Source organism: Microtus oregoni, unplaced genomic scaffold (assembly GCF_018167655.1).
Source record: "Microtus oregoni isolate MIOR12 unplaced genomic scaffold, Mior012 000026F_ref0000081, whole genome shotgun sequence".
NCBI lineage: Eukaryota > Metazoa > Chordata > Mammalia > Rodentia > Cricetidae > Microtus > Microtus oregoni.
In genome coordinates, this window is record NW_024543085.1 from 4,074,867 (window position 1) to 4,098,618 (window position 23,752).

Below are 23,752 nucleotides of genomic sequence, written 5' to 3' on the forward strand. Positions count from 1 at the left end.
ACAGATCAGAAATCTTGAACTGCAGTTTCAGCCATCCCTCAGGTTCTTACAAGGCTTGGCTAGTTTGTTTCTGAAGTGAAAATCTATATTTTTTTAGTGAATCTAAAAACTAATTCTAAATTAGCCTGAGGAATGATGTGCACCGAGGAGAGGGACACAGCTGCGCTTTCTTAACTCTTCTGTAGAAGGCACAAACTAGGCAAACTCATGCCACAGATCAGGGACCAGAAGGGATGAGTTGGTGAAGGCCAAGACTCTGAACACCTTCAAAGTGCTTCCGCGTCCGTTCCCTTGCAGGGGTGCTGGGAACAAAAGAGAATGATACTTCAGTGGAGGGAAAGGCACTGAAGACGGAAGAATACCTAAGTTTTGAGTATCTAAGATATGGCACAGGAAATGAAGAGCCAGAAAATACTAGTGAAACCCAGAGAGATGCAGAAGACCCAGAAAAGGAGTCCAGATGGGGCAGACAGTGAGACTGAAGATCAGGCCGATGCAGTGTGGAGAGAAAAGACGGAAAGTACTGTCGGAGGCGCGAAGGAGCGACTGTGCTGGCCTGAGGGCTAATATTATCATTGGAGATTGCTGCAGACTCAACAAGGGCAAATTCAGTCCCACAGCAAGAGAAACCTGAGGAGAGCGGCAGAAGGATGAACGAGCAAAGAAATTAATTGCAAGGGCCAGAACAGACACCTCTTTAGATGAGAGGTCCAGAAAAACCCAAGGCAGAAGCTGGAGGGCAGGGCAGTGGGTGGAGTCAGCAGAGGCTGTTCGTGGGGCAACTTAGGTGGAAGCTACCTGGACCTCCACATGCCCCTGGGAGCAACATCAAGCATGTAACACCAAGCAAGATGTAACACCATTTCCTCAGTGACAAAGCAGGCTCCGGGAGTGCAGGCCACTGGCCTAAGGTCTCACCCAATTTAAGAAACTCAGTAAGATGCATGTGCTATGTCAGCAGCCAGTGTTCCTCCCATTAGGGATGCTTTTCTATGAGAAAGAGTCACCATGCCTGGTGGAAGGAGTTATCAGAAGTCTTGTGCATGTGTGTGTATGTATGTATGTGTGTATGTACATATGCATGTTACACCAGTAAAAGTAACAGTAACATCAAAAGAAGTCTAAGAAGCATTTGGTGAGCAAACGGGAATATGGGAACAATTCTGAAGGCAATTAGTACCTGTCATGCTGTGTCCAGTCCTCTCTAACTCTTTATTTTGTATGTCAACTTGATTAGCATTCGGAGAGCCAAGACGAAACACTGCTTTGCAGTACATCTATGCGGGGATTTTCATGATAAGATTAGCATTTTCCTAGATGGACTTGCTTCCCAATATGGTGGGCATTATCCAATCACCAAGGGCTTGAATGGAACAAACACTTGAGGGCAAAAGAGAAGACCATGGGCTCTTAGCTGAACACTTGAGCTGGAACATGGATTCACCAAGATTGAGTGTGTGTGTGTGTGTGTGTGTGTGCGTGTGTGAGAGAGAGAGAGAGAGAGAGAGAGAGAGAGAGAGAAAGAGAGAGAGAGAAAGAGAGAGAGAACATCTGCATTTATATATTTGTGTGCTAATGTTCATACAGGGGTAAAAGTCAGAGGATATTGGGTGTCCTCCTCCATCCTTCTCCAGAGACAGGGTCTCTCAGGAGCTTACTGATTCAGCTAGACTAGGTGCCCAGCAAGCTGCAGAACCCTTGTCTCTGCATTTCCAGTGTTGGGACTACAGGCACACAGTACCACGTCATCATTTTTTCACGTGGGCGCTAGGATTACATATCATTAGTGCCTCAAGCTTGTGTGGCAGGCACTTTCCTGACTGCACCATCTCCCCAGTCCCAGTCTGAGAGCTATTCCAAGAGCTCACAAGCCTCAGAAGGTAAATTACCACAACATCACGGCTTTCCTCGGTCTCCAGCTAGCACACGGGCAAGACGTGGGATGGCTCAGCTACCATAACGGGGAGCTGACTCCTTATAGTAAGCATGGAACTACTAACTCTTTCTGTGGAGAACCTAACACATATGCACGTAAGCATATAAGCACTCTCTCCAGAGAGAGAGAGAGAAAGTGTGTGTGGGTGTGGGTGGGTGTGGTGTGGGGTGTCTATATGTGTGGGAGGGTGTGATGGGGGGAGGGTGTGGTGTATGAGTGTATGTGTATATGTGGTGTGGGGGGCTGTGGTGTGTGTTTATGTGGTGTGTATGTATGCGGTGTGGGTAGTGTATGGTGGTGTGTGTGTGTGTGTGTGGTGTGTGCGTATGTGTACATGTGGTTGGGGCTGTGGTATTAGTGTGGCTGTGTGTATGTGTGTGTGATGTCTGTGTGTGATGTCTGTGTGTGGTGTGAAGTGTGGCATGGGTATGCGGGGGGAGAAAGCACTTACTCTCTGTCTGTTCCATATGAATAAGAAGCCAACTTGAACACGAATATTAATATCAATTCCCTCACTGAGGAAGAGAAATGTTTTGTAGAGGGAGAAAGAGCAACTCCACAGAAGAAGGCGCAAAGGAGAGACAGGAGTCAGGCTTCACAGCAGACCTCTCTCCTGTTACAGCCTGGACTTCGGGAACATATGTTTTACATATGCAAAATGCAATTAGGTCCAAGGGCAAAAAAGAGAGAGAAAAAAAAGCAATGCCTAAAAATTGAAAACAAACTGAAACAAATGAACCTAACCGTATATCAAGTCAGTGGCCAAACCACACAGAGCAACGAGTTACTCAAACACTCTAGGGCGCAATCTCTTAACTGCATCTATTTTGTGGAATACAATCTAAGCACAAACAGCTGGAAAGAAACCTCAATCTTCATTCACTATCTAACTGTTAGAAACGATATAAGTGTTGTTACGTTGAGCATCTGCATAAAACAAAGATGCAGTTCTGGGAATGCTGCTGACAACTAGGACTTTCAATGAAAAAAAAAAAACACAGAAAAACCAAAGAAATAAAAATAATTTAAATTTAATTTCATCAGTTTAATTTATTTGTAAATTAGGAATATTAGCATGAACTGAAACTCACCCTACCACTCACTGGAAAGGGTGTGAGTCATTCAGAGTTAATACTAACCCACGTCCCAGAGAAGTCTCCATAAAACTGCTCAGGAAAAGATTAGAGGCTGGGCTCGGGGATGGGAGGGGCTAGACTCCTGAAACCTCACCGGGTGGGCGGCTGGGGCAGGAAGATCGCCCAACTCTTGCCTTTTTCACTCCAAACTGATGACCCTAAAGGGTTTGTTTTTTTTTTGTTTGTTTGTTTTTTTCTGAGACACGGTTTCTCTATATAACAGTCCTGGCTGTCCTGAAACTCGCTTTGTAGACCAGGCTGGACTCGAACTCACAGAGATCTGCCTGCCTCTGTCTCCCGAGTGCTGGGATTAAAGGCGTGCGCCACCACCTCCACGACGTGGCAAGGCAAACTTTTCGATTAGATTGCGGTTCAAACCTTACTCTCAACAGCTTACTTGACGTGCGCAGCGCATTGCAGCGCATTCTGGAAGTGACCCGCTTACCAGAGGGAAAGTCAGTAAGCACTAAATCCCCAGTGTTTCCTCTCTAGCACGGGCTCTGCTCTAGCCTGATCATCTACAAACAGCAGGTGGACACTTCCTCACAGTGCTGGGGGTGGGGGCTGGGTCAAAGCCCCACCATCTGTTAAAGGTTTCTTGCAGCATCCATCACACCAATGAGGACGAGAAGAAGGCCAGCCACACGGGTTTTACACAGAGCACTCTCCCGCAATCACTAGCCCACTGACAGCTCCGCGTGTCAAGAGCCCAACCCTCAATGCTGCTGCCTTGGGAAGGCATTTCCAACAGGAGCCTTGGGGGGCATGCAAACCAGAGCAGCTCTGTTTCAGGAAACCCTCACAGCTCAGGTGAAGACTGCTTTAACTAAGTAACTGTCACAGCCTGTTCTTCCCATACGCACAATGGTAGAGAAAGAGATTGGTGCTTCACTTTATACAACAGTGGTTGCACTCCCTTTCTTTGCGAATTTTGTGTTGAGATTTAATTACACGTGGTCCAGAGTAATGTTCCCACTGCACAGCGCCACTTGGCACCCATTCTGTCTTCTGACCTCACCATGCTCAGCTCCCTTCCCACCCATCCTTTTAGGTGCTAAGCTGGCATTGTCTCCAACTCCACTCCTACCTGAATCTTCAACGTTTACTATTTTTATCCTTCAAATCGAAAGAGTAGCAATATATTACTGATTCTTTAAATCTCAAGTGCTTCACACACCAAGGCCTCCCATTTACATTAACTTCCCTTTGGCTGGGAGCTCTTCCCCACCCCTTCTAGCCGTTCACTCCCGGTCAGAACTAGGCTTTCAACAGGACCAATCCTTGTCTCAATTTCTACTTCTTGCTTTGGGGCCATTGTCTCAGTTTTCCTCCTCTCTCCCCTTATACCCCAATTTCAGCAGCTTCCATCCACATTGAATAATGCAATTCATGAAACTGACACCTTTGCATTGCCTCTCATTGCTCTGACTTCACCGTCCTCTCTTTGTCTCTATCCCCCCCCCCAAAAAAAATCTAACTGGGAGTATCGGTCAATGATAGAGTGTTTGCTTAACATCCACAAGGCCCAGAGTTCAGTGCCCAGCACTAGGCACCTCCCCGCACCCCCCCCCCCAAAAAACAGGAAATAAGTATATTCTACAATCTAATTGTCCCTGTGAGTCCCATACCTGAATGGACTGCCTCCTACTCTAGAATCTTCATGGCCCAGACCTCATGCCTTGCTACACCTAACCTTTCTTATCCATGCCTGGGCTGGAGCAGCTGACATGTAAGAAAATCACCCAGTCCTACTGTGTTTTTTGAAGGTGGACTATTTCCCATAGATTTGTGTATTTACACTTGGTCACCAGCTGGTGGTGCTGGCTTGGGAGGTCATAGAACCTTCTGGGATTGTGGACAAACTACCAAGCTTAAGTGAGTCACTCGGCAAGCCTCGAAGGTGGCATCCACTTTTGATCTTGTTCCATCAACTTCTGAACAAGCTGAGCCTAGAGCTCCTGCCCCCGCAGACGGCACTACCACAGACATGCCCAGTTACCATGCCCTCGCTGCCCCCGCAGACGGCACTACCACAGACGTGCCCAGTTACAATGCCCTCGCTGCCCCTGCAGACAGCACTACCACAGACGTGCCGTGCCCAGCAGACGGCACTACCATAGACGTGCCCAGTTACCATATCCTCGCTGCCCCCCAGACATGCCCAGTTATCATGCCCTTGCTGCCCCCGCAGATGGCACTACCACAGACGTACCCAGTTACCATACCCTCACTGCCCCCGCAGACGGCACTACCACAGACGTATGCCCAGTCACCATGCCCTCGCTGTCCCCACAGACGGCACTACCACAGACGTATGCCCAGTCACCATGCCCTCGCTGTCCCCACAGACGGCACTACCACAGACGTGCCCAGTCACCATGCCCTCGCTGTCCCCGCAGACGGCACTACCACAGATGTGCCCAGTTACCATACCCTCGCTGCCCCCGCAGACGGCACTACCACAGACGTATGCCCAGTCACCATGCCCTCGCTGTCCCCACAGACGGCACTACCACAGACGTGCCCAGTTACCATGCCCTCGCTGCCAAATAGACGCAGTCTCCTGAAACACAAACCCAAATAAATCCTTCCTCTCTTAAGCTGCTTCCATCACAGTGATGAAAACGGCAGCTAGTACATATAGTAAGGGATCTTTGGTTCGGTTTTAGGATGATGCCCAGGTGGACGCTCGGGTGGGTTCTGTGCAGTCTTGCTGTCCCTCATCCACACATCCTAGTCCAGACGACTCTACTGTTTCATTCTCTCTGGACACAGCAATTCGACCCCGCCCACCCACTCACTCATCTGTTTCCAGGAAAGAGAAAAATAATCAATGACGTGAGTAAACGTCGTTCTACACCTCATCAGCAATCTCCAGCCCAGCATCCCTGTCTCTCTCCAGCCCAGCATTCCTGTCTCTCTCCAGCCCAGCATTCCTGTCTCTCTCCAGCCCAGCATTCCTGTCTCTCTCTACCTTCCTTTCCATTTTTTCCTAGCCAGCAATCATCAAACCTGTGGGTTCTGGGACACCTTAGCAGTCTAGAAATTGCTTGGACCCCAGTTAGCTTTTATTTATATAGATCATCTCTACCATACTATTAGAAATTAAAACTGAGAGGTTTAAGTGTGTATATTAATCCATTAAAAAAGGAAATCCATGAAGGGCAGTGGCGGCGGATGCCAGGTGGATCTCTGTACATTCAAGGCCAGCCTGGTCTACGGAGTAAGTTCCGGGACAGCCAAGGATACACAGGAAAACCCTTTCTCAAAGAAACTTTAAAGAAGAGGAGGAAGAAGAAATTTATTGCATCAGGGCTTCTCAACCTTCTTAATGCTGCGGCCCTGTTAGTACATCCTCATGTTGTGATGACGTCAACCATAAAATTACTTCCATTGCTACTTCATAACTGTCATTTTGCTACTGTTATGTATTAATGTGTACTTGTATTTTCTAACGATGTTACATTACCCCTGACCCAGAGGTTGATAACAGCTGTATTACATGGTAATATAAACATTTTGTTTGAAAAATATCTATGTTTTTGCCCGGGTGGTAGTCGCACACACCTTTAATCCCTTTAATCCCAGCACTCGAGAGGCAGAAGCATGTGGATCTTACAAACAGAGCTCCAGAACAGCTAAGAGTATTAGAAACCTTGTCTCCAAAAGAAAGAAAGAAAGAAAGAAAGAAAGAAAGAAAGAGAGAAAGGAAAAAGGAAAGGAAGGAAGGAAGAAAGAAAAGAAGAAAGAAAGAAAGAAAGAAAGAAAGAAAGAAAGAGAAAGGAAAAAGGAAAGGAAGGAAGAAGAAAAGAAGAAAGAAAGAAAGAAAGAAAGAAAGAAAGAGAAAGAAAGAAAAATTCTGGCCGGTTGTGGTGGCGCACGCCGGTACGATTTGCTGAAGGAGGCAGAGGCAGGAGGATCACGAGTTCGAGGCCAGCCTGGGCTACACATTTTTTAAAAAAAAAAAGATATATTAATATATCTTTTTTTTAATATATCTTTTTTTTTATAGGGGAGCACGGAGGCACAATTTTTAGTTAAGGGAGCCACCTTAGAGTTGGCAAGAGACTTGAACCTAGAGTGGCTCCCAGATGCCCAAGCCAAGGTCCCCAGTTAGTTCCTTGGGCAGCTGAGGATAGGGAACCTGAAATGACCCTATCCTATAGCAATACTGACGAATATCTTGCATATCACCATAGAACCTTCATCTGGTGATGGATGGAGATAGAGACAGAGACCCACACTGAAGCATTGGACTGAGTTCCCAAGGTCCCAATGAGGAGCAGAAGGAGGGAGAACATGAGCAAAGAAGTCGGGACCACGAGGGGTCCACCCACCCACTGAGACAGTGGAGCTGATCTATTGGGAGCTCACCAAGGCCAGCTGGACTGTGACTGAAAAAGCATGGGATAAAACTGGACTCTCTGAGCATGGCGAACAATGAGGGCTGATGAGAAGCCAAGGACAATGGCACGGGGTTTTGATCCTACTTAATGTGCTGGCTTTGTGGGAGCCTAGCCAGTTTGGATGTTCACCTTCCTAGAAATGGACGGAGAGGGGAGGACCTAGGACTTACCACAGGGCAGGGAACCCTGACTGCTCTTTGGACTGGAGAGGGAGGGGAAGAGGAGTGGGGGAGAAGGGTGGGAGGAGGGGGAGGGAAATGGGAGGCTGGGAGGAGGTGGAAACTTGTTTTTTTTTCTCCTTTTCTCAATAAAAAAATGGGAAAAAAAAAGAAAGAAAAATTCCGTTTTTAAACAAAGGCACAAGTGAAAAAAAGCACATTTAATTCTGAAAGTTCCTTTAACATCTCAGTGAAAAACCACTGTGGTGATACGCTCTTCTGGTTGAAGGCTCATACACATTCACAATGCAAAGAGAAAGTAGGGTTGTAATGGTCCTTTCAGGAAACTGAGATATTGTTCTCTGCTGTACATCAATGGCAACACTAACAAGCAGCTATTTCTTGGGCATTCGTGGCGGCGTGGAAGTGGAAGCTGTGTGGATCTTTCCCGCTGTTGCCTTGACACCCAGTGTAGTTCCGCTTGAGCAGACCCTTTATCCAGCTGGAACTAGAAATACTGTCCCCTAGGTTATGTGGATCTTCTGAACATTGGGGACATTTCATACCATATTTAAAAGGCTACTTTCATTAATGTTATCACCAGTAACACTAGGAAAGTCTTTACTATCCAGAAATTGTCATATGAAAAATTTAATTATTATAAAATAATTCATTCTTGAGGAAAATATTAATTCAGCTATTAACTCAAAACTGATCATTTTCCCTCAACCTTAATGCATAAGTGTATTAAGTTCTTATGTGTATGTCCCCACTTAGTTGCTCAATGAACGTTCAAGACCTTGCGAAAAGTCAGTAACTTTCATCCTTCAGCGACACCGCCGTCGCTGCTGTTCCAGAGGGAAAACACCGCCGTCGCTGCTGCTCCAGAGTGAAAACACCGCCGTCGCTGCTGCTCCAGTGTAATAGCGAGACAGGCAACTCGGTGCCTTGCCATCTGTCTTGCTCCACGCAGCCTGCTAGAACAAACTCACGAACAAAGGTTTGGCTGACAATTCCGCAGATCAAGAGACGCCAGTAGATTTAGTGTCTGGTGGAGACCTGTTCCGCACAGACAGTACCTTCTGTTTTCCCTAGATGGTGGGAGGCGTGAACAGGTTCCTTCAAGTCTCCATAAAAAATCACTAATCCCATCCAGGAGACACAGCCTGTGTAACCACTTCTCCAAGGCCCCGCCTTTTAGATTCGTAGCTGTGGGGTCAGGTTTCCGCATGAAGCTGGGGCCATTTCAGCCTCCTCTGTCTCAGAGATGCCTGCTCAGCACCACCGAGGTATGTGCTGCACGTCCTCCTTTGTACAGGAACAGTTCTCACCACCTAGACTCTTGAAAAGACCGTTGGGCTTCCAGGGTCCGCTGGCCACACTTGTTCTAGAACTCTCCATGTTCTTACAAGAAGCCAATCTCCTCATCTAGACCAAAATGACTTTGCTTTCCTACCTCCATGATGGATTTGCTCGGCTCTCCAAAGAGTCCTGCCCATCCGTTAGCAGTCCGTGTGCAAAAGAGCCTCCTATGACCTCCCTTTCCCCTCTAGCCATGGCCATTTCTTACCCTGCCCCTCCAGAAAAACTCTCCCAAAGAGGGCTCGGGTGAGAAAGAGGAGAAGGGGGGGGAGCAGTAGGTACATATGAATGAGATGTGAAATCAGTACCTAGTCATTAATCAACCCTTTCTGGAATTAAAAAGAAAAATAAGAGCCCGGCATCTGACATTCCTAAAGATTTTTAAATGCATCAGCAACATAATACCACCAACCTTTTTAAAAATCCTTTTTAATTTACTCCTTGTAGACAGCGTCTAGCCACCACATTGCATGCACCCCTATGATTTCAGACATCAAATATTAAACATGGAGTGAGTAATGCAAAAATAAAGGGGGTTAATCAGACATCCACAGAAAGAGAAAGAAGATAACGCTGATTCAATGAGAGCTCTTAATGAGGCCTTTTGTTTTGGTAGATTAATTTGGGAGTCTGATGACTACGAAGAACATTTAAGCTCCTCGGTTTGACTGGTGATGATTATTATCAAGGCTTTTTTTTTTAATTAAAAAGATGCCTTTGCTTAATTCTGCAGATTATAAATTTCAGGTGTTTGCCTGAAATGCCTGTCCACCGTCATTAGACAGAAAGGTCTCCTCTGCTGAATGGGACGACTCCCGACTCCGAGACGTGAGCAGCCCAGCCTGTGAACAGCTGATGTTTAAATACATTACCTAACTCTCTTTAAACACTGCCAATTGTAAACCTCATTAACTCCCAGCGTGTGGCCAAGGCCTGCATTTCTTCACCACAGCCTCACAAAGTGAAAACAGGTATATAAAAATGATTTTATCATCAACACTATTATATCCTCCTTCGCCCTGGGAAGGATTTAAAAGGCTATATTTTTCGTCACTAAGAAGGAAGCGGTGAACATGGGAAAGGAACAGCATACTTTGCACCAGCCACGTGGCCCTTGTTCTCTACCTTTTCTGACACCCTACAATCCTCAGGCGGGAGTGCTGGCCCAGGGCTGAGAACAATAAAGTGGGGGGTGGGGGCTGATAAGGAGGTAGCCTCTACATTGGGCCCCATCACGGACACCAGGGTACCTGACACTCCCCAAGTCTGCTCTCACTGAGTACATCTTCTCGGAGTACACAGGGTTCTATACCCAAGGTGGAAAGCATGAACAGTTGGCCATCTGTGTCCTGGGCCCTAAATCTAAATGTTTAACCAAGCGTGACAGCTAGCAAACACTCAGAAAGGAAAATGCACCCGTACCAGGGGCTTTCTTGTCATTAAACAAGGTGAGAGAAAACTATTTACCTGCCCTTGTATTGTGTTAGCTACTAAGTCATCTGATGATGACATAAAGCACAGTGGAAAATATGATGGGTTCCATGTAAGAACCACAGACAGCGCTCTTCTAGAAGGAGCATGGGCAGACCTTGGCTGGATCCTGTGAGGGCCCTGAACTTAACTGTGTGGCCATCAAGGGACAGCTGCCTATGGGAAAGTTATACGCGAACCTAGCAAGCCAATGATTTATGAGATATGCCAGGAAGGGCTCAGCATCTATTGCAGGTAGCCAGCTAAAAGAAATCACTCACCAACCCCAGCTCATCTGAGCCCCACTTAGCCACGAAGATTTTGGTCTTAGCTTGCTCTCATGAGACAATCACTACAAACAATCAGAAATGTGTTGCAAAGCTCATGAGGACCAACATAAGATGTCCACCTGGTTCTTAGGAGATAAGAAGTATGAGCTATATATAAAAATTATACTTAGATGACAAACACAGCACAGTTTCCATCCTAATCAAAAGCTACGGTCACCACCAAGTCTAAAAGACCCAGCAGAACACTCATCCATTGCTGGTGGGAATGCAAACTTGTGCAACCACTCTGGAAAGCAGTGTGGCGGTTTCTCAGGAAATTCGGGATCAACCTACCCCTGGACCCAGCAATACCACTCTTGGGAATATACCCAAGAGAGGCCCTATCATACAACAAAAGTATATGCTCGACTATGTTCATAGCAGCATTGTTTGTAATAGCCAGAACCTGGAAACAACCTAGATGTCCTTCAATGGAAGAATGGATGAAGAAAGTATGGAATATATACATATTAGAGTATTACTCAGCAGTAAAAAACAAGGAGTTCTTGAATTTTGCGTACAAATGGATGGAAATAGAAAACACTATCCTGAGTGAGGTAAGCCAGACCCAAAAAGAGGAACATGGGATGTACTCACTCATATTTGGTTTCTAGCCATAAATAAAGGACATTGAGCTTATAATTCGCGATCCTAGAGAGGCTAAATAAGGTGAATCCAAAGACAAACATATAGGCATCCTCCTGAATATTAACCTTCATCAGGCGATGAAAGGAGACAGAGACAGAGACCCACATTGGAGCACCGGACAGAAATCTCAAGGTCCAAATCAGGAGCAGAAGGAGAGGGAGCACGAGCAAGGAACTCAGGACCACAAGGGGTGCACCCACACACTGAGACAATGGGGATGTTCTATTGGGAACTCACCAAGGCCAGCTGGCCTGGGTCTGAAAAAGCTGGGATAAAACCGGACTTGCTGAACATAGCGGACAATGAGGACTACTGAGAACTCAAGAACAACGGCAATGGGTTTTTGATCCTACTGCACGTACTGGCTTTGTGGGAGCCTAGGCAGCTTGGATGCTCATCTTACTAAACCTGGATGGAGGTGGGTGGTCCTTGGACTTCCCACAGGTCAGGGAACCCTGATTGCTCTTCGAGCTGATGAGGGAGAGGGAGGGAAATGGGAGGCGGTGGTGGGGAGGAGGCAGAAATCCTTAATAAATAAATAAATTAAAAAAAAAAAAAGACCCAGCAGAAGCCATACACACCCAGCAGCTGATAGGATGTAGCGCACCACATCCGTCTGCGCTCCATGTGCTACCATACCGTTTGTGAACCGGGCAAGGGGCTGGAGATTGAAACACACAAAGACTCACACACAGAGACACAGGTCATCCTTGATACCAGAATGCCCCAAGAATGCCCCCTTTATTGTGTCCAGGGGCAGCTTATATAGGGATAGCCACACCCCAGCCAAACAGCAGAAACCATTCCCCTGCCATCAGGAACTCCTGAGGGTCTCATGCTCAGAGCAGCTGTAGGCACTCAGATCAGGGGAAAACAAGTTGTTTACAAGAAATTCAGGATCTGGGGGTTCACAGCTCCCAACAGTAGGACACCTGCTTAGTTACATGGCTTGGCTAAGGGGGTCTGGGCCCTGAGAAATCCTGAAATCCATCTCTTCTCCCTCCTCTGATGTAAGCAAACCCTCCCTCACTCAGGAAGCCCCCAAACCAGAGGCCTCCAGCCCCAGGCATTCAAAATCTCTTTTCATCTCCCTCAAGGGCCTTCAGAAATTGATTAAATCCATCCTTAAATGGATTAAGACAGTAGAACAAAGAAAAAATCTAAACACAACAAAGAATATCACTAGGGATTCCGCTGCCCTGCAAGAAACCATGCCAACTTCTTGGTTCAAACCAGTCTTGGGTGGCTCTCCACAGCTTGTGGAGAATCTCATCCTCATGGCCTGCCTCTCCCACCAATCCCTGTATGCTGTACCCCAGATATGCAAGACTCACATCCAGATAGGGAGACCCTGCTGATGACAGGCTTTCAACTCTGCTGCCAAGTGCAACCCGAAGTCAGAAGAAGGGCAGCTGCTACCGGGAGTCGCTGCTTAACAGAACGCTGATCAGTCAAAAAGTACCATTGGGCAAAGAAAGGGATGTTTTTCGTAGAAAAAGCTGGTCATTGACCAATGAAATTTTTTAAGAACTATAGGCTTTCTAGTTTCCCAGAGACAAAACTGTTACAATCAATTACAACACAGTGTTTTAAAGAAACAGCTGCGCTCTCCCACGATCACCGCAACATTAGTTACAATAGCCAAGATGATGTCAACTCAAGCATCAATCAACGGATGAGTGAATTAAGAATTTTCTATAAACACCTAATGGAATAGTACTCAACCTTAAGAAATTCTATCACATGTGACAGTGTGGATGAACCTGGAAGACATAACATTAAGTGAAATAAGCCAGGCATAGAAAAACAAAGGATGCAAGTTCTCGCCTATAAGCAGAACCTAAAAACATCAGAGTCCATGAAAGCAGGCAGTGCAGGATGGTGATTACCAGGGGCTGGCGTGGGGAGGAAGCATCAAAGTGACTTATGTTTAAAGAACAAAGTATTTTCAAAAGACAGTTTGGCTACTGTGGGGCTATGATTAAAAACACACAGGTACACCTGAAAATTGCTAATGGAAGTTTAAGTGTTCTGAATACAAAAACAAAGCACATAGTGTAAAAGATATGTTAACTAGGAAGATTAGTCCATTCTACTATGCATACTTCTGAATAGTTGTATATGATAAATATTTTTGTCACTTAAAAATAAATAAAACAAGCTTTACAACAAATCCGAAGACTGAACACAGAAGGAATAAATTCTATTACAGTTCAGAAACTCCAAAGTCCTAAACAAAGGTATTAGCAAGGCCAGATGGGATCTCTCTCCAGAGATTTTAGGGAGCTCCATGTTAGGTTCATGCAGGCTTGGGTGGCTGCAGGCTCTCCTGGTTGGGGATGCCTCACACAGACTTTAGCTGCAATCAAATAACACCGGGGCCCTGTGTCGAATCTTCCTCTGCCCCCACCTTCAAAGACACTTGTGATAGAATGTAGGTTCACCCAGATAACTTTTTCAACTCAACACGTTTAATTACACAAGTCCAAGATTCCTCCATCAAATAAGGCCAGATTACCAATTCCAGAGAAGACACACAGGAAACATAAGGTAGGGGACAAGGTGAAGGGTGTTCTGCAGAGCACCTGCTCAGGGCTATTCAATGGGGTCTACAGCCAGGCAACTTCCTTGGTAACTTAGAGTCATGAGATTTTTTCTGTCTCCCATTTCAATGACATTTTACCACATGTGAAATTTTAAAGACAATGTGGACAGAGGGAAAGACAATAGAAGTTATGTTCACAGAGTCACGTTGAAGTTCATAATTTCACTGCTATCTTGAGACATGCAACATATATGTAAATAACAGTCTCATGCAGGTATAAACACGTCTTCAAAACATGGAATCACCAACTGTGAAACAATTCTTGAATGAATATTAAAGATATCATTTCTAAAATGATGGATCAATATGTAGAAAAAACATTTTTGGCGCAATATAGGATGCAGACATTCAGTGAGCTACTTATTATTAAGCAAAACAAAGCTGGAGTGAACAGAAGACTTAAGGAAGCTAACCACAAGAGCACATACCCATCTTTGGTCTGATCCACCACACCGCTTAAAAGTTCCACAGTCTTTGGGTTGGGCTGGTTTTCTCCAAAAATATTCAGATACCGAGTGACAAAGTCATTGGGAGACATAAAAAATTCACCATTCTTTTCAATGCTTGCATACTGTTAAAAAAAAGAAGAAGAAAAAGAGGTAAGAGACATTATTTAATATAACTGATTCTTAAAAGTATATAATCATGTTCAATACTGAAAAGGCCACAAACATTCAAAAGATAAAAATCACATATGTTAATGCCATCTTCAAAAGGCAATTATCACCCGTCACTTCAAGGAAAGAATTTAAACACTTACGTTTTATGCTTTATCAGTAGCACTCAAGAGTGGCTTTTCCCCCATAAGGAGACATTTGGTAACGTCTGATAACAATTTTGATTGTCATGACTTGGGGAAAGGGAAGGTTTCTAGGGAACATAAAATAATGCCCACGCAGGGTATGAAGCCTGGTAGCCTCAAACTCAGGAGCTCCCTACCTCAGTCTCGGAAGTGCTAGGTTCCAGGCACGTGAGCTTAATAACACGTCCTACCTAAGGTGGGATCAGCTGGGAAGCATTGAATCCCCTTTGAGGAGGCTGTAGTGAGGCAGCTCATACACCTTGCGTTCCCAAATGCAGTGCAAAAACAGAAACAAAACTGAAGCTTATAAAGGGACTCTGGATTTCTGTTTTAGCCCATCAAACCTATTTCCTTTATTTTGCTCCAATAAGCACTTTATAGAAGTTGCTCCTTCCACCCTCTTGCTGGAGTCCCTGATGGCTTGGGGTGTGCCCAGTTCCTGAGTCTTGAACTGTACAAATAACTCACTCAAATGCTAGCAGACCTGGTTCATCTGTCAACAGATCATGGAGGCTTCCAGTCTCCGAGAAAAGATGGCAGACTGAGGTGAGTGCTGCCGGGAGCCACACAACAGCTCCCTTTATCAGAAGCAGATTTAAATCTGCCCTGGCTCATGTCCTCTCACTCAGCGTTACACAGGAACTCACTGGCACAGGACTCCCCTCCGTGGTGTTCTTCTAGGACTTGATCCAGTTTAGGCAAGAGGGACTTGGCTGTGCCTTGTTCCAGGGACACCCAAGTTTTGGGAAATGCTGAGAATAAACATGAGGATGGCTGGCATCCTTGTGGGGCAGAAGCAGATTTCCCGTTTCCAAAGACAAAAGAGCAAAGGGAGGGAAGAACAATATGCCTGAGCACAGGGCTTCCTAGGTGATCAGAACCACACCAGCAGCTAGGCTATGAGGGGCAATAACAGACTTTGGAATATTGCAGTTTTAGGCTGTGCCTGTTACCACCTGAAAGTCTTGACAGTTAAAGTTTCTGGACTCTGATGCCTCATCTGCAAAATGGGTATAATAATATTACCAGCTCCAATTGGCTGATGTATGAAGCAAACAAGATAATAATGAAATACAGTATGAACGATGGTCAGAACATAATAAGCACACTTTTGGTTTTGCTTTTTAAATACATTTATGTATGTATGATGTACATATGTGTGTATATGTGTGTATATATGTATGTATGCATGCATGCATGCGTTATATGCGCATGCCACAGCATCCATGCAGAAACCACAGGGCAACTTGTGGAAGCCAGAAGTCTCCTTTCCACCACCAAGTCCTGGGGGTGAAACTGAGGAAATCGGGTTAGTGGCGAGCACCTTTACTCGCTGAACCCCTCCTCCACTGGCTCTGTTTTTGCTATTGTAAAGGTCTTTTCTTTAATCCTCTGTTTCACTGACTGGCATCTGCTGCTGGTGTGGCCCAAATCAGGGATGTAACGAGGATTCTCTTTCAACCAGCCCTGGCCACTGCCTACAGGAGGCCGTGGGAAATGGTAGGGTTCCATCTTCTAAGCATGTTTCACAGAGAGAAAGTGCAGAAAAAGAGAGCCCATGATGCCACCCACCATCCTTCAGCGGCATTTAGTTCAGGGCCGAGGGGATATCGGCAAGAAAGAATTTACTGTGAGGTTTTTTTCCCCAAATGAGGACAAACAAGCTTGAAATGGAAGGGTATGTTTGTCACTGCTAATGACAGCAATCCTATGGTTTGGTTATACCAAGGTATATATAACCCTATGATAGTGATTAATTTACTGTAAAACACAATTTAACTTTTCTCCTGCTGGTACACATTTAGATTATTTCCAGTTCGGGTTATTTTGTAAGGAAACCTAAGATAGCCATTCTTGTATATAACATTTGTACAAATTCCTGACTATTTTCAAAAACTAGACCCAGTAAAAGAAGAAATTGTTGAGTTACAGGACAGGAACTTGCAGGCAGCGGCACTTATTATCAAACTGTTCTCCCGAAACGACTCTACCAATCTACTCTGCCACCAACAGTGCGAGAAGATGCTCTCGCCCCCTTCCAGGGTCAGATTTGTTTCAAATACTTTTTCGCTTTGACATTTTTATGTAATTGAGTCTAAAGGACTTTTTTCCCCCTTTGTAAATGCTTCTGTTCCTTTTCTGACCTTAGAAAGCTAGTCTTTTCTCATCGCAAGGCCAAATACCAACACAGTTTCTCTCCTGGCTTTTGAGCACATCTTTATTGGCCGTTAGCATATCGGTGCCTTGTCTGTGTGTGGTCTGACAGAAGGCTCTCCCAACTGTAGCTTCTTCCACTCCATCTATTGGTTGTCCCAGGCCCACAAACCAGTCTCTCTCTTCCCTACTCTTTAGGATGCAGGTTTTTTCACTCATAAATTTTCACATGGTCACGAGAGAATACATGGAGACGCCGACTCCAACTGCAGCTTCAGTTCTGACAGGCTGGAATGGCTTCCTGGGCCAGCGTGCACTCTGCAGCTGCCAGGAACATCACCATGAACACAGGAAGGTCTGGCAGTTCTGATCAGTGGGAGATGGTCCAGGACCATCCTTTCTTGTTGACCTGCCTGTCCTTGCAAGGGAACAGTGACTCTTACTTGCTGCAACTGCAGGGAGGGCTCTGTCAAGACAGGACGTTTTGGCTGTATTTTCATTGTTGTTTTCGTAAATTCCCAGACTGCTCCCTGGCCATAAAACGCATTCAAAATATATTTTGAGTCAATGAAAGGCTCAGAATGTTGTATTACTTTCTCCCGGAGCTTTTCTTGGCCCTTCGAATTTTCCCCAAATGACCTTTGGAATCATTGTCAAGATGTGGACCCTAGACACATTTTTCTCTGAAATGCAAGATCAGACTACAGTGAACTACACTACTCACTCACACAATAGTGAAAGATAATGAATGTTGGCAAAAATGCAGAATACTCACCAGGCAGTGGTGGCGCACGCCTTTAATCTCAACACTCGGGAGGCAGAGGTAGGCAGATCTCTGTGAGTTCGAGGCCAGCCTGGTCTACAAGAGCTAGTTCCAAAACAGGCTCTAAAGCTACAGAGAAACCCTGGCTTGAAAAACCAAAAAAACAAAACAAAAAAAGCAGACCTCCCAAATGCTAGTTGTGTAAAGATAAACTGATAACCCTGAGAATGACCCAGGGGTCAAGAGAACTGGCTGCTCTTCCAGATGATCTGGGGTTCAATTCCCAGAGCCCACAAAAGCAGCTCCCAACTCCCTGAAACGCCAGCTTGCAGAACGTGGCACCCTCACAGACATACATGCAGGCGAAACACCAATGCATGTAAGAATGGGTAAATATGTTTAAGTAGATATATTTAAATAAATAAATAAACTGACATTTCAGGAAACTGCTGGGCAACGTCTACTATAACTGTGCCTAACACAAATAACCACAGACTTAGCCATTTCAATCATAAGGAAATCTCCAACAAAATGAGCTAGAACACCAAAAGCCCAGATGATGCCCAATAGCTGGAAACATAATTTACTGTCATATTGTCAGTCACGCAATATAAAACAACATAATAATGAGGATAAACTAAATGTGATAAAGTGTTAATTTGGATACAGAATACAGTTTTATTAAGCTTAGAACAGGCTCGTCCAAGGCATGGATGACTCACTTTGGGATTCAAGTCCATACGTCAAAGGTTGTCTCTTGTACCATGGATACAGACCAAAGCATGTACAGAGGTGGGACAAAGACAGCCTGGTTGTCCTTGAGGAAGAGACTCTTAGAGTCGCCACATCTCTAGAACACCATTCATAGCTCTCTGCGAATATTTCAGACAGGGTTTCTCTGTATAGCCCTCCCTGGCTGTCCTGGAACTTGCTCTGTAGACCAGGCTGGACTCAAACTCACAGAGATCCCCCTGCCTCTCTCTCTCTTCCAGTTTTTTGAGGGTACTTTTAATTCTTTCAATTCTTTTGTATTTCTGCTTACAGCACACTGAACGAGGAACCTGTCCCTGGAGTGCCCTCCACAAGGACACGCGTGCTGTCTGGCCTGCTCCTCCCTGGCTGGGAGTGACGAGTGACGACCAGAGTCAGAGCCCTTAGCAGGCATTTGCCAGGAGTCACTCACTTCCTGGGGCTGAAAGGCAAATTTGCTTTGACATTCTCTCAGCCAGAGAATCCCTGTGCACACCAGGACGTCACCTGCCTCGGCTCCCTGTTCCAAGGATGGAAAAAAACAAAACAGAATAAGAATACCTATGGCTGATACTCACTGTTATCAGGGATCACTGGCTTTCTCTTAACCGGGCCCACAATGTAAAAACGAAAGTGTGCTTATTAACTCAGCACCAAGGTGAATTATAATAAATGACGAACAAAGAAATAAGTTAGCAAAGTATGTGTGAAAGTGTACAAACAAATGTGACAAACATTCATTTAAATTAAAGTCTAATCATATAGGTATTTGCTTTACTATTCTATTTCTGTTTGAAACTGTCACAATAAAAAGCAAAAATTCAAGCATCCTAAGGCTTTCATTTTAATATGCAGCTATGTGTTTAAAATGAAAATTTTAAATAACATACAATTTTTCCACTAACTGGAAAAGGGGGTGTTTTTTCAAAAATAATAGTCTAAATTGCTAACATAAATGTGGAAAAATATACTTCCACATTCCAACTCAAAATACACGGACAAGAGAGCACAAATGGCAGCCTGCTTGCCTAGAAGGGACAGGGCGGAGTTCAAAACCATAAGAGGGGTGGGGCAAGTCCTACTCTCACTGCCGCTGTGATAGCCAATGAGGGGTGGCAACCCAACAGACAATTATAGAACAAGCAGATAAAGCACCAGACATCAGTCATAGCTAGGAACAGCACAGTTTTAAAGCTTGGAGAGAAACAGCTATGCTGTTTATGTTATACTGTAGGAGGGGACTAAACAAGGCAGTATTTTATTTCCTGTATATGAAAACAACTGAAGGAAGAGGGAGAGAGAGGGACATCTGTATGGCGAGATCCACTGTCACAGCCTCCTAAATCTTCAACAATGATGAAAACTCGCTGTAAGGAAAAAGACCCTCAAACAAAGTTTTCCTACAAACATTTCTTGGTGCAAGCCACGCGTCTGCTGCCAGCCCAATCCTAAAATTCCATGTACGGGCTGGAAAGATGGCTCATAGTTAAGAGCACTGACTGCTCTTCCAGAGGACCTGGGTTCAATTCCCAGCACCCATATAGCGGCTCACAACTGTCTGTAACTCCAAGTCTAGGGGACTGGACACCTTTACACAGACATACACGCAGGCAAAACACCAATGCACATAAAATAAAAATAAATAAACTACTTTTTAAAATTCCACATAAATCTCACAGTCACTGGGTCGTACATCCTCTTCCTCATATCTGGCCCCATTTCTGCAGATGACACATCTCATCCTCTGGAGCTCCCCCTTCCCAGTTCTGTGACGGGTGTCTCTGTGCACACAGTCACACAACCAGCCCCCTCCACTATAAAAGGTCAGTCAGGCTGGACACGGAAGTCCACACCTTTAATCCCAACACCTGGGAGGCAGAAGCAGGCAGATCTGTGAGTTCAAGATTAGCCTGTCTACACAGTGAGTCTCCGGACTGTCAAGGCAATGTACTGAGACCCTGACTCCTAACGAACAAAGACCAATCCCTTTCAACTATTCCTTCAAGGTATCCCTGAGTAGCTACCTCACTACTCACTGTTCCTGCAACCAAGAGCTTAACTGGGGCGTCTAAAAGGGTCATTCTCAAGGTCGGCCATCTAACAGCCACAAAACTAGCCCAACCCCAAGCCCAGCCTCCAGGCGCTTGAAGTACTCAGAAAACTTTCAACACCCTGCACCTGTTGACTGTCACGGCAAGCCTGCAATGATGCCCACCCCAACCCTGCTCGCTCCCACACCCTGTACTGCATGGCACCCTCCCTAACAGTCATATTTTAAAAATTCAAAATTTGAAAATTGCAGAATAAACAAGTTCAGCCCAGAGAGGTTTTTCTCCCAAAGCCTCCCCAGGCCTCCACACGGTCCTCTTCTTTGCCGAACCTCCTCAGGCTCTCCCCACCAGCCCCTCCTCTCGGCACACTGACCCCTGGCAGGGTGCTTGCTTGGTCTCTTTGCCTGCTGTGTGCCTGGAAGGCTGACCTGCGCCACCCTGCGCTCCTCCCGAACAGTAGTCCACGTGTTTCCCCTTTGCTCACCCTCACAGAACATCCATCAGGGCACCTGACTTCAATGGCAAATCTCTGTAAATGAACATGAAGCTACAGCAATGGTGCTACGCAGAAAACCTTCCCAATGTTGGGGTTAAAACCAAAACTGCCTGTCTGGAGTTCAACTTCCACATCCAGATAAAGCCTTGGCTACCAGTCAGGCAATGGTGGTGAACATTTTTAATACCAGCACTTGAGAGGCATAGGCAGGTGGATCTCTGTGAGTTCAAAGATAGCCTGGTCTGGAGGGGCTCCAAAGCCACATAGATAAACCCAAATAAATAAATAAAACAAAACAACCTTGTCTTCCACTTTCCCCAAGAACGGCCTTCAAGGTGAGTGTTTTACCACGGCATATTAGCAATCAAGTACAACAGCCCAGTCACCCTCTATCCATTGCCCAAAACTGGACCATTAAACTATGGTGTCCATGATACTTTCTTTGTCTGGAAAAAAACTTCATACACTTCTGTAGCTGATAAACACCTACTCTTTCTCAATCCCAGCTCAAACCTTGTTTCTGCCCCTTTGATGATCCTCCACAGGAAGACGCAGCTGGTCTCACAAAATCTCCCGGCAAATTAATGCTGTGTCCTACTGATTAACCATATCAAGGTTCTGTCTTCTTAAATACACACCGTGAAATATTTAAGGACGGGAGTCGTGATTTATCCAATAGACAACCTCAGAGGGGGGTGGGCACACAGACTGCGTTTCACTTTTCTCAAAATCATGCGGTACAAAGCCAGAAGCACGGACACTTCTTTCTCTAGGAGCCAGCTCTCTTCCCCCATCTGCCAGTTCATGGCTCTCTCGTCTCCAGGACTGCCAACACTATGACCCAGACACCTAGCATCCAGAGCTCAGCTGCGGCTCCTTTCCATGCTTCCTACTGCAACAGAACCCTTCCTCCTGCCTCGTTTCACAGAGACGGCTGGGACATTTCCCACAGAGTTCTCACTAGAGAGAAGATCAAGTCAGAAACACTCATGAAGAGGAAGAGACACAGTAGACGGGGCTGCAGTATGTCAGCTGCTCGGCCCTACAGGTCCAGTCTGACAGCCCCGTGGTGCCTCTTTCTCCTTTCACCCCTTCCTTCACCACAGCCATCATCGACACCAGACAGTAAATAGGAGTTCCTCCGCGTGCTGAGCCCAGACGGATTTGGGTTGGTCCCACACTGTTCCGTCCTGATGAGGTCACCAGACCCTGTGCCAGATCCAAAAATCCCTTCTACAAACTGCTGATTTTGTTTTCTTCCTTTACCCATCTCCTCCCCCGCATCACCTCGGACTCTAAACCATAAAAAACCCTCATTCAAAAGTCACGTAGTCTCCTAGCTAGTGCCAAAGATTATAAACCCAGCTTTGAGGCCCATCTGCACAGAACCCCACCCCCACCCCATGGTCGGTCAGAGCTCCAACCCTCCCCGGGGATTTCCCTGGACCAGCTGGAGCCACCTCTCCAGTCCCTAGACATTAACATAAAGAAGGCGCACGTTTTCTTGATTTCCATCACTGGGGATCCTTTTTTACAATATTCTGTACTGGTTCTTCTTGGCTGCAAGGGGGAGAGAGAGGGGGTGGAGTGTGTGTGTATAAAATATATATAAATTCCAAACATCCTTGCAAACTTAACCTTCTTTTCTCCTTGGAAAATATCTATATTCAATTTTCCTTTTGGGATCTTTGTGTTTCCTGCACACACACAAAGTGTGTGTGTGTGTGTGTGTGTGTGTGTGTGTGTGTGTCTTAACTATTTATCTTTTATGTATATGTCTGTGTGCCTGTGTGAGTTTAAGTGCCCTCAATGTGCAGAGACTGTCAGATGCACTGGAACTAGTAACAGGAAGTTCTGAGCTGCCCGGAATCGGTGCTGGGACTGAATCTGGGCACTCTGAAAGAGCAGGAAGCACCCTCAGCCTCTTAACAAAGGAGCCACCTCTTCAGCCCGTTTTTCCCTGTATTTGCATCCTTTAATTTCAAGAATTTTACTGAGTCAAATCTAAGCATGTCAGGTGCTTGGCAGTGCACACCAGTCAATATGTTAAGCAATTTTTCCTGGTTTTCATTATGAAAACATTCAAATATACAAAGTAGAGAAAAATAGTGAAATAAGGCTAATATTCCATTTCCTAATTTCAAATCTTTTTCACAATGCCACTCATCTCCGCCCACCACCAGAGATGAGATTCCAGAGCAGATCTCTACCGTGGCACTGCCGTCTATACCTGCTTCAATGCACATCTCAAAGAGGCTGCCCCTTTGTTCTGTTTTTGCTTCTTTTTTTTTTTTATTTTTTCTTGGAAAAAAAAAATTTCCGCCTCCTCCCATCCTCCCATTTCCCTCCCCTTCCTCCCACTCCACTCCCCCTTCCCCAACTCCTTTCCCCCTCCCTCTCCAGACCGAAAAGCAGTCAGGTGGAAAGTCTAAGGTCCTCCCGCCTCCATCTAGGTCTAGGAAGGTGAGCATCCAAACTGGCTAGGCTCCCACAAAGCCAGAACATGAAGTAGGATCAAACCCCAGTATTCACTCACAATTGGTTTCTAGCCATAAATAAACGACACTGAGTCTGTAATTTGTGATCCTAAAGAAGTTAAAGAAGAAGGTAAACCCAAAGAAAAGCATATAGTTATCCTCCTGGATATGGGAAGTAGACAAGACTGCCGAGCAAATATTGAGATCTT

The 23,752-nt window shown here is 45.5% G+C and overlaps 1 protein-coding gene across 1 annotated transcript in view; it reads right to left on the reverse strand.

The window, feature by feature from the left end:
- The window catches only part of Slc25a13 (solute carrier family 25 member 13), a 181,139-nt gene that overhangs the window by 125,797 nt on the left and 31,590 nt on the right, over positions 1 to 23,752 (reverse strand). The window contains exon 3 of the mRNA XM_041675748.1: positions 14,479 to 14,621. Coding sequence (XP_041531682.1) covers positions 14,479 to 14,621 — 143 coding nt within the window. The remainder of the gene's footprint in view (positions 1 to 14,478; positions 14,622 to 23,752) is intronic.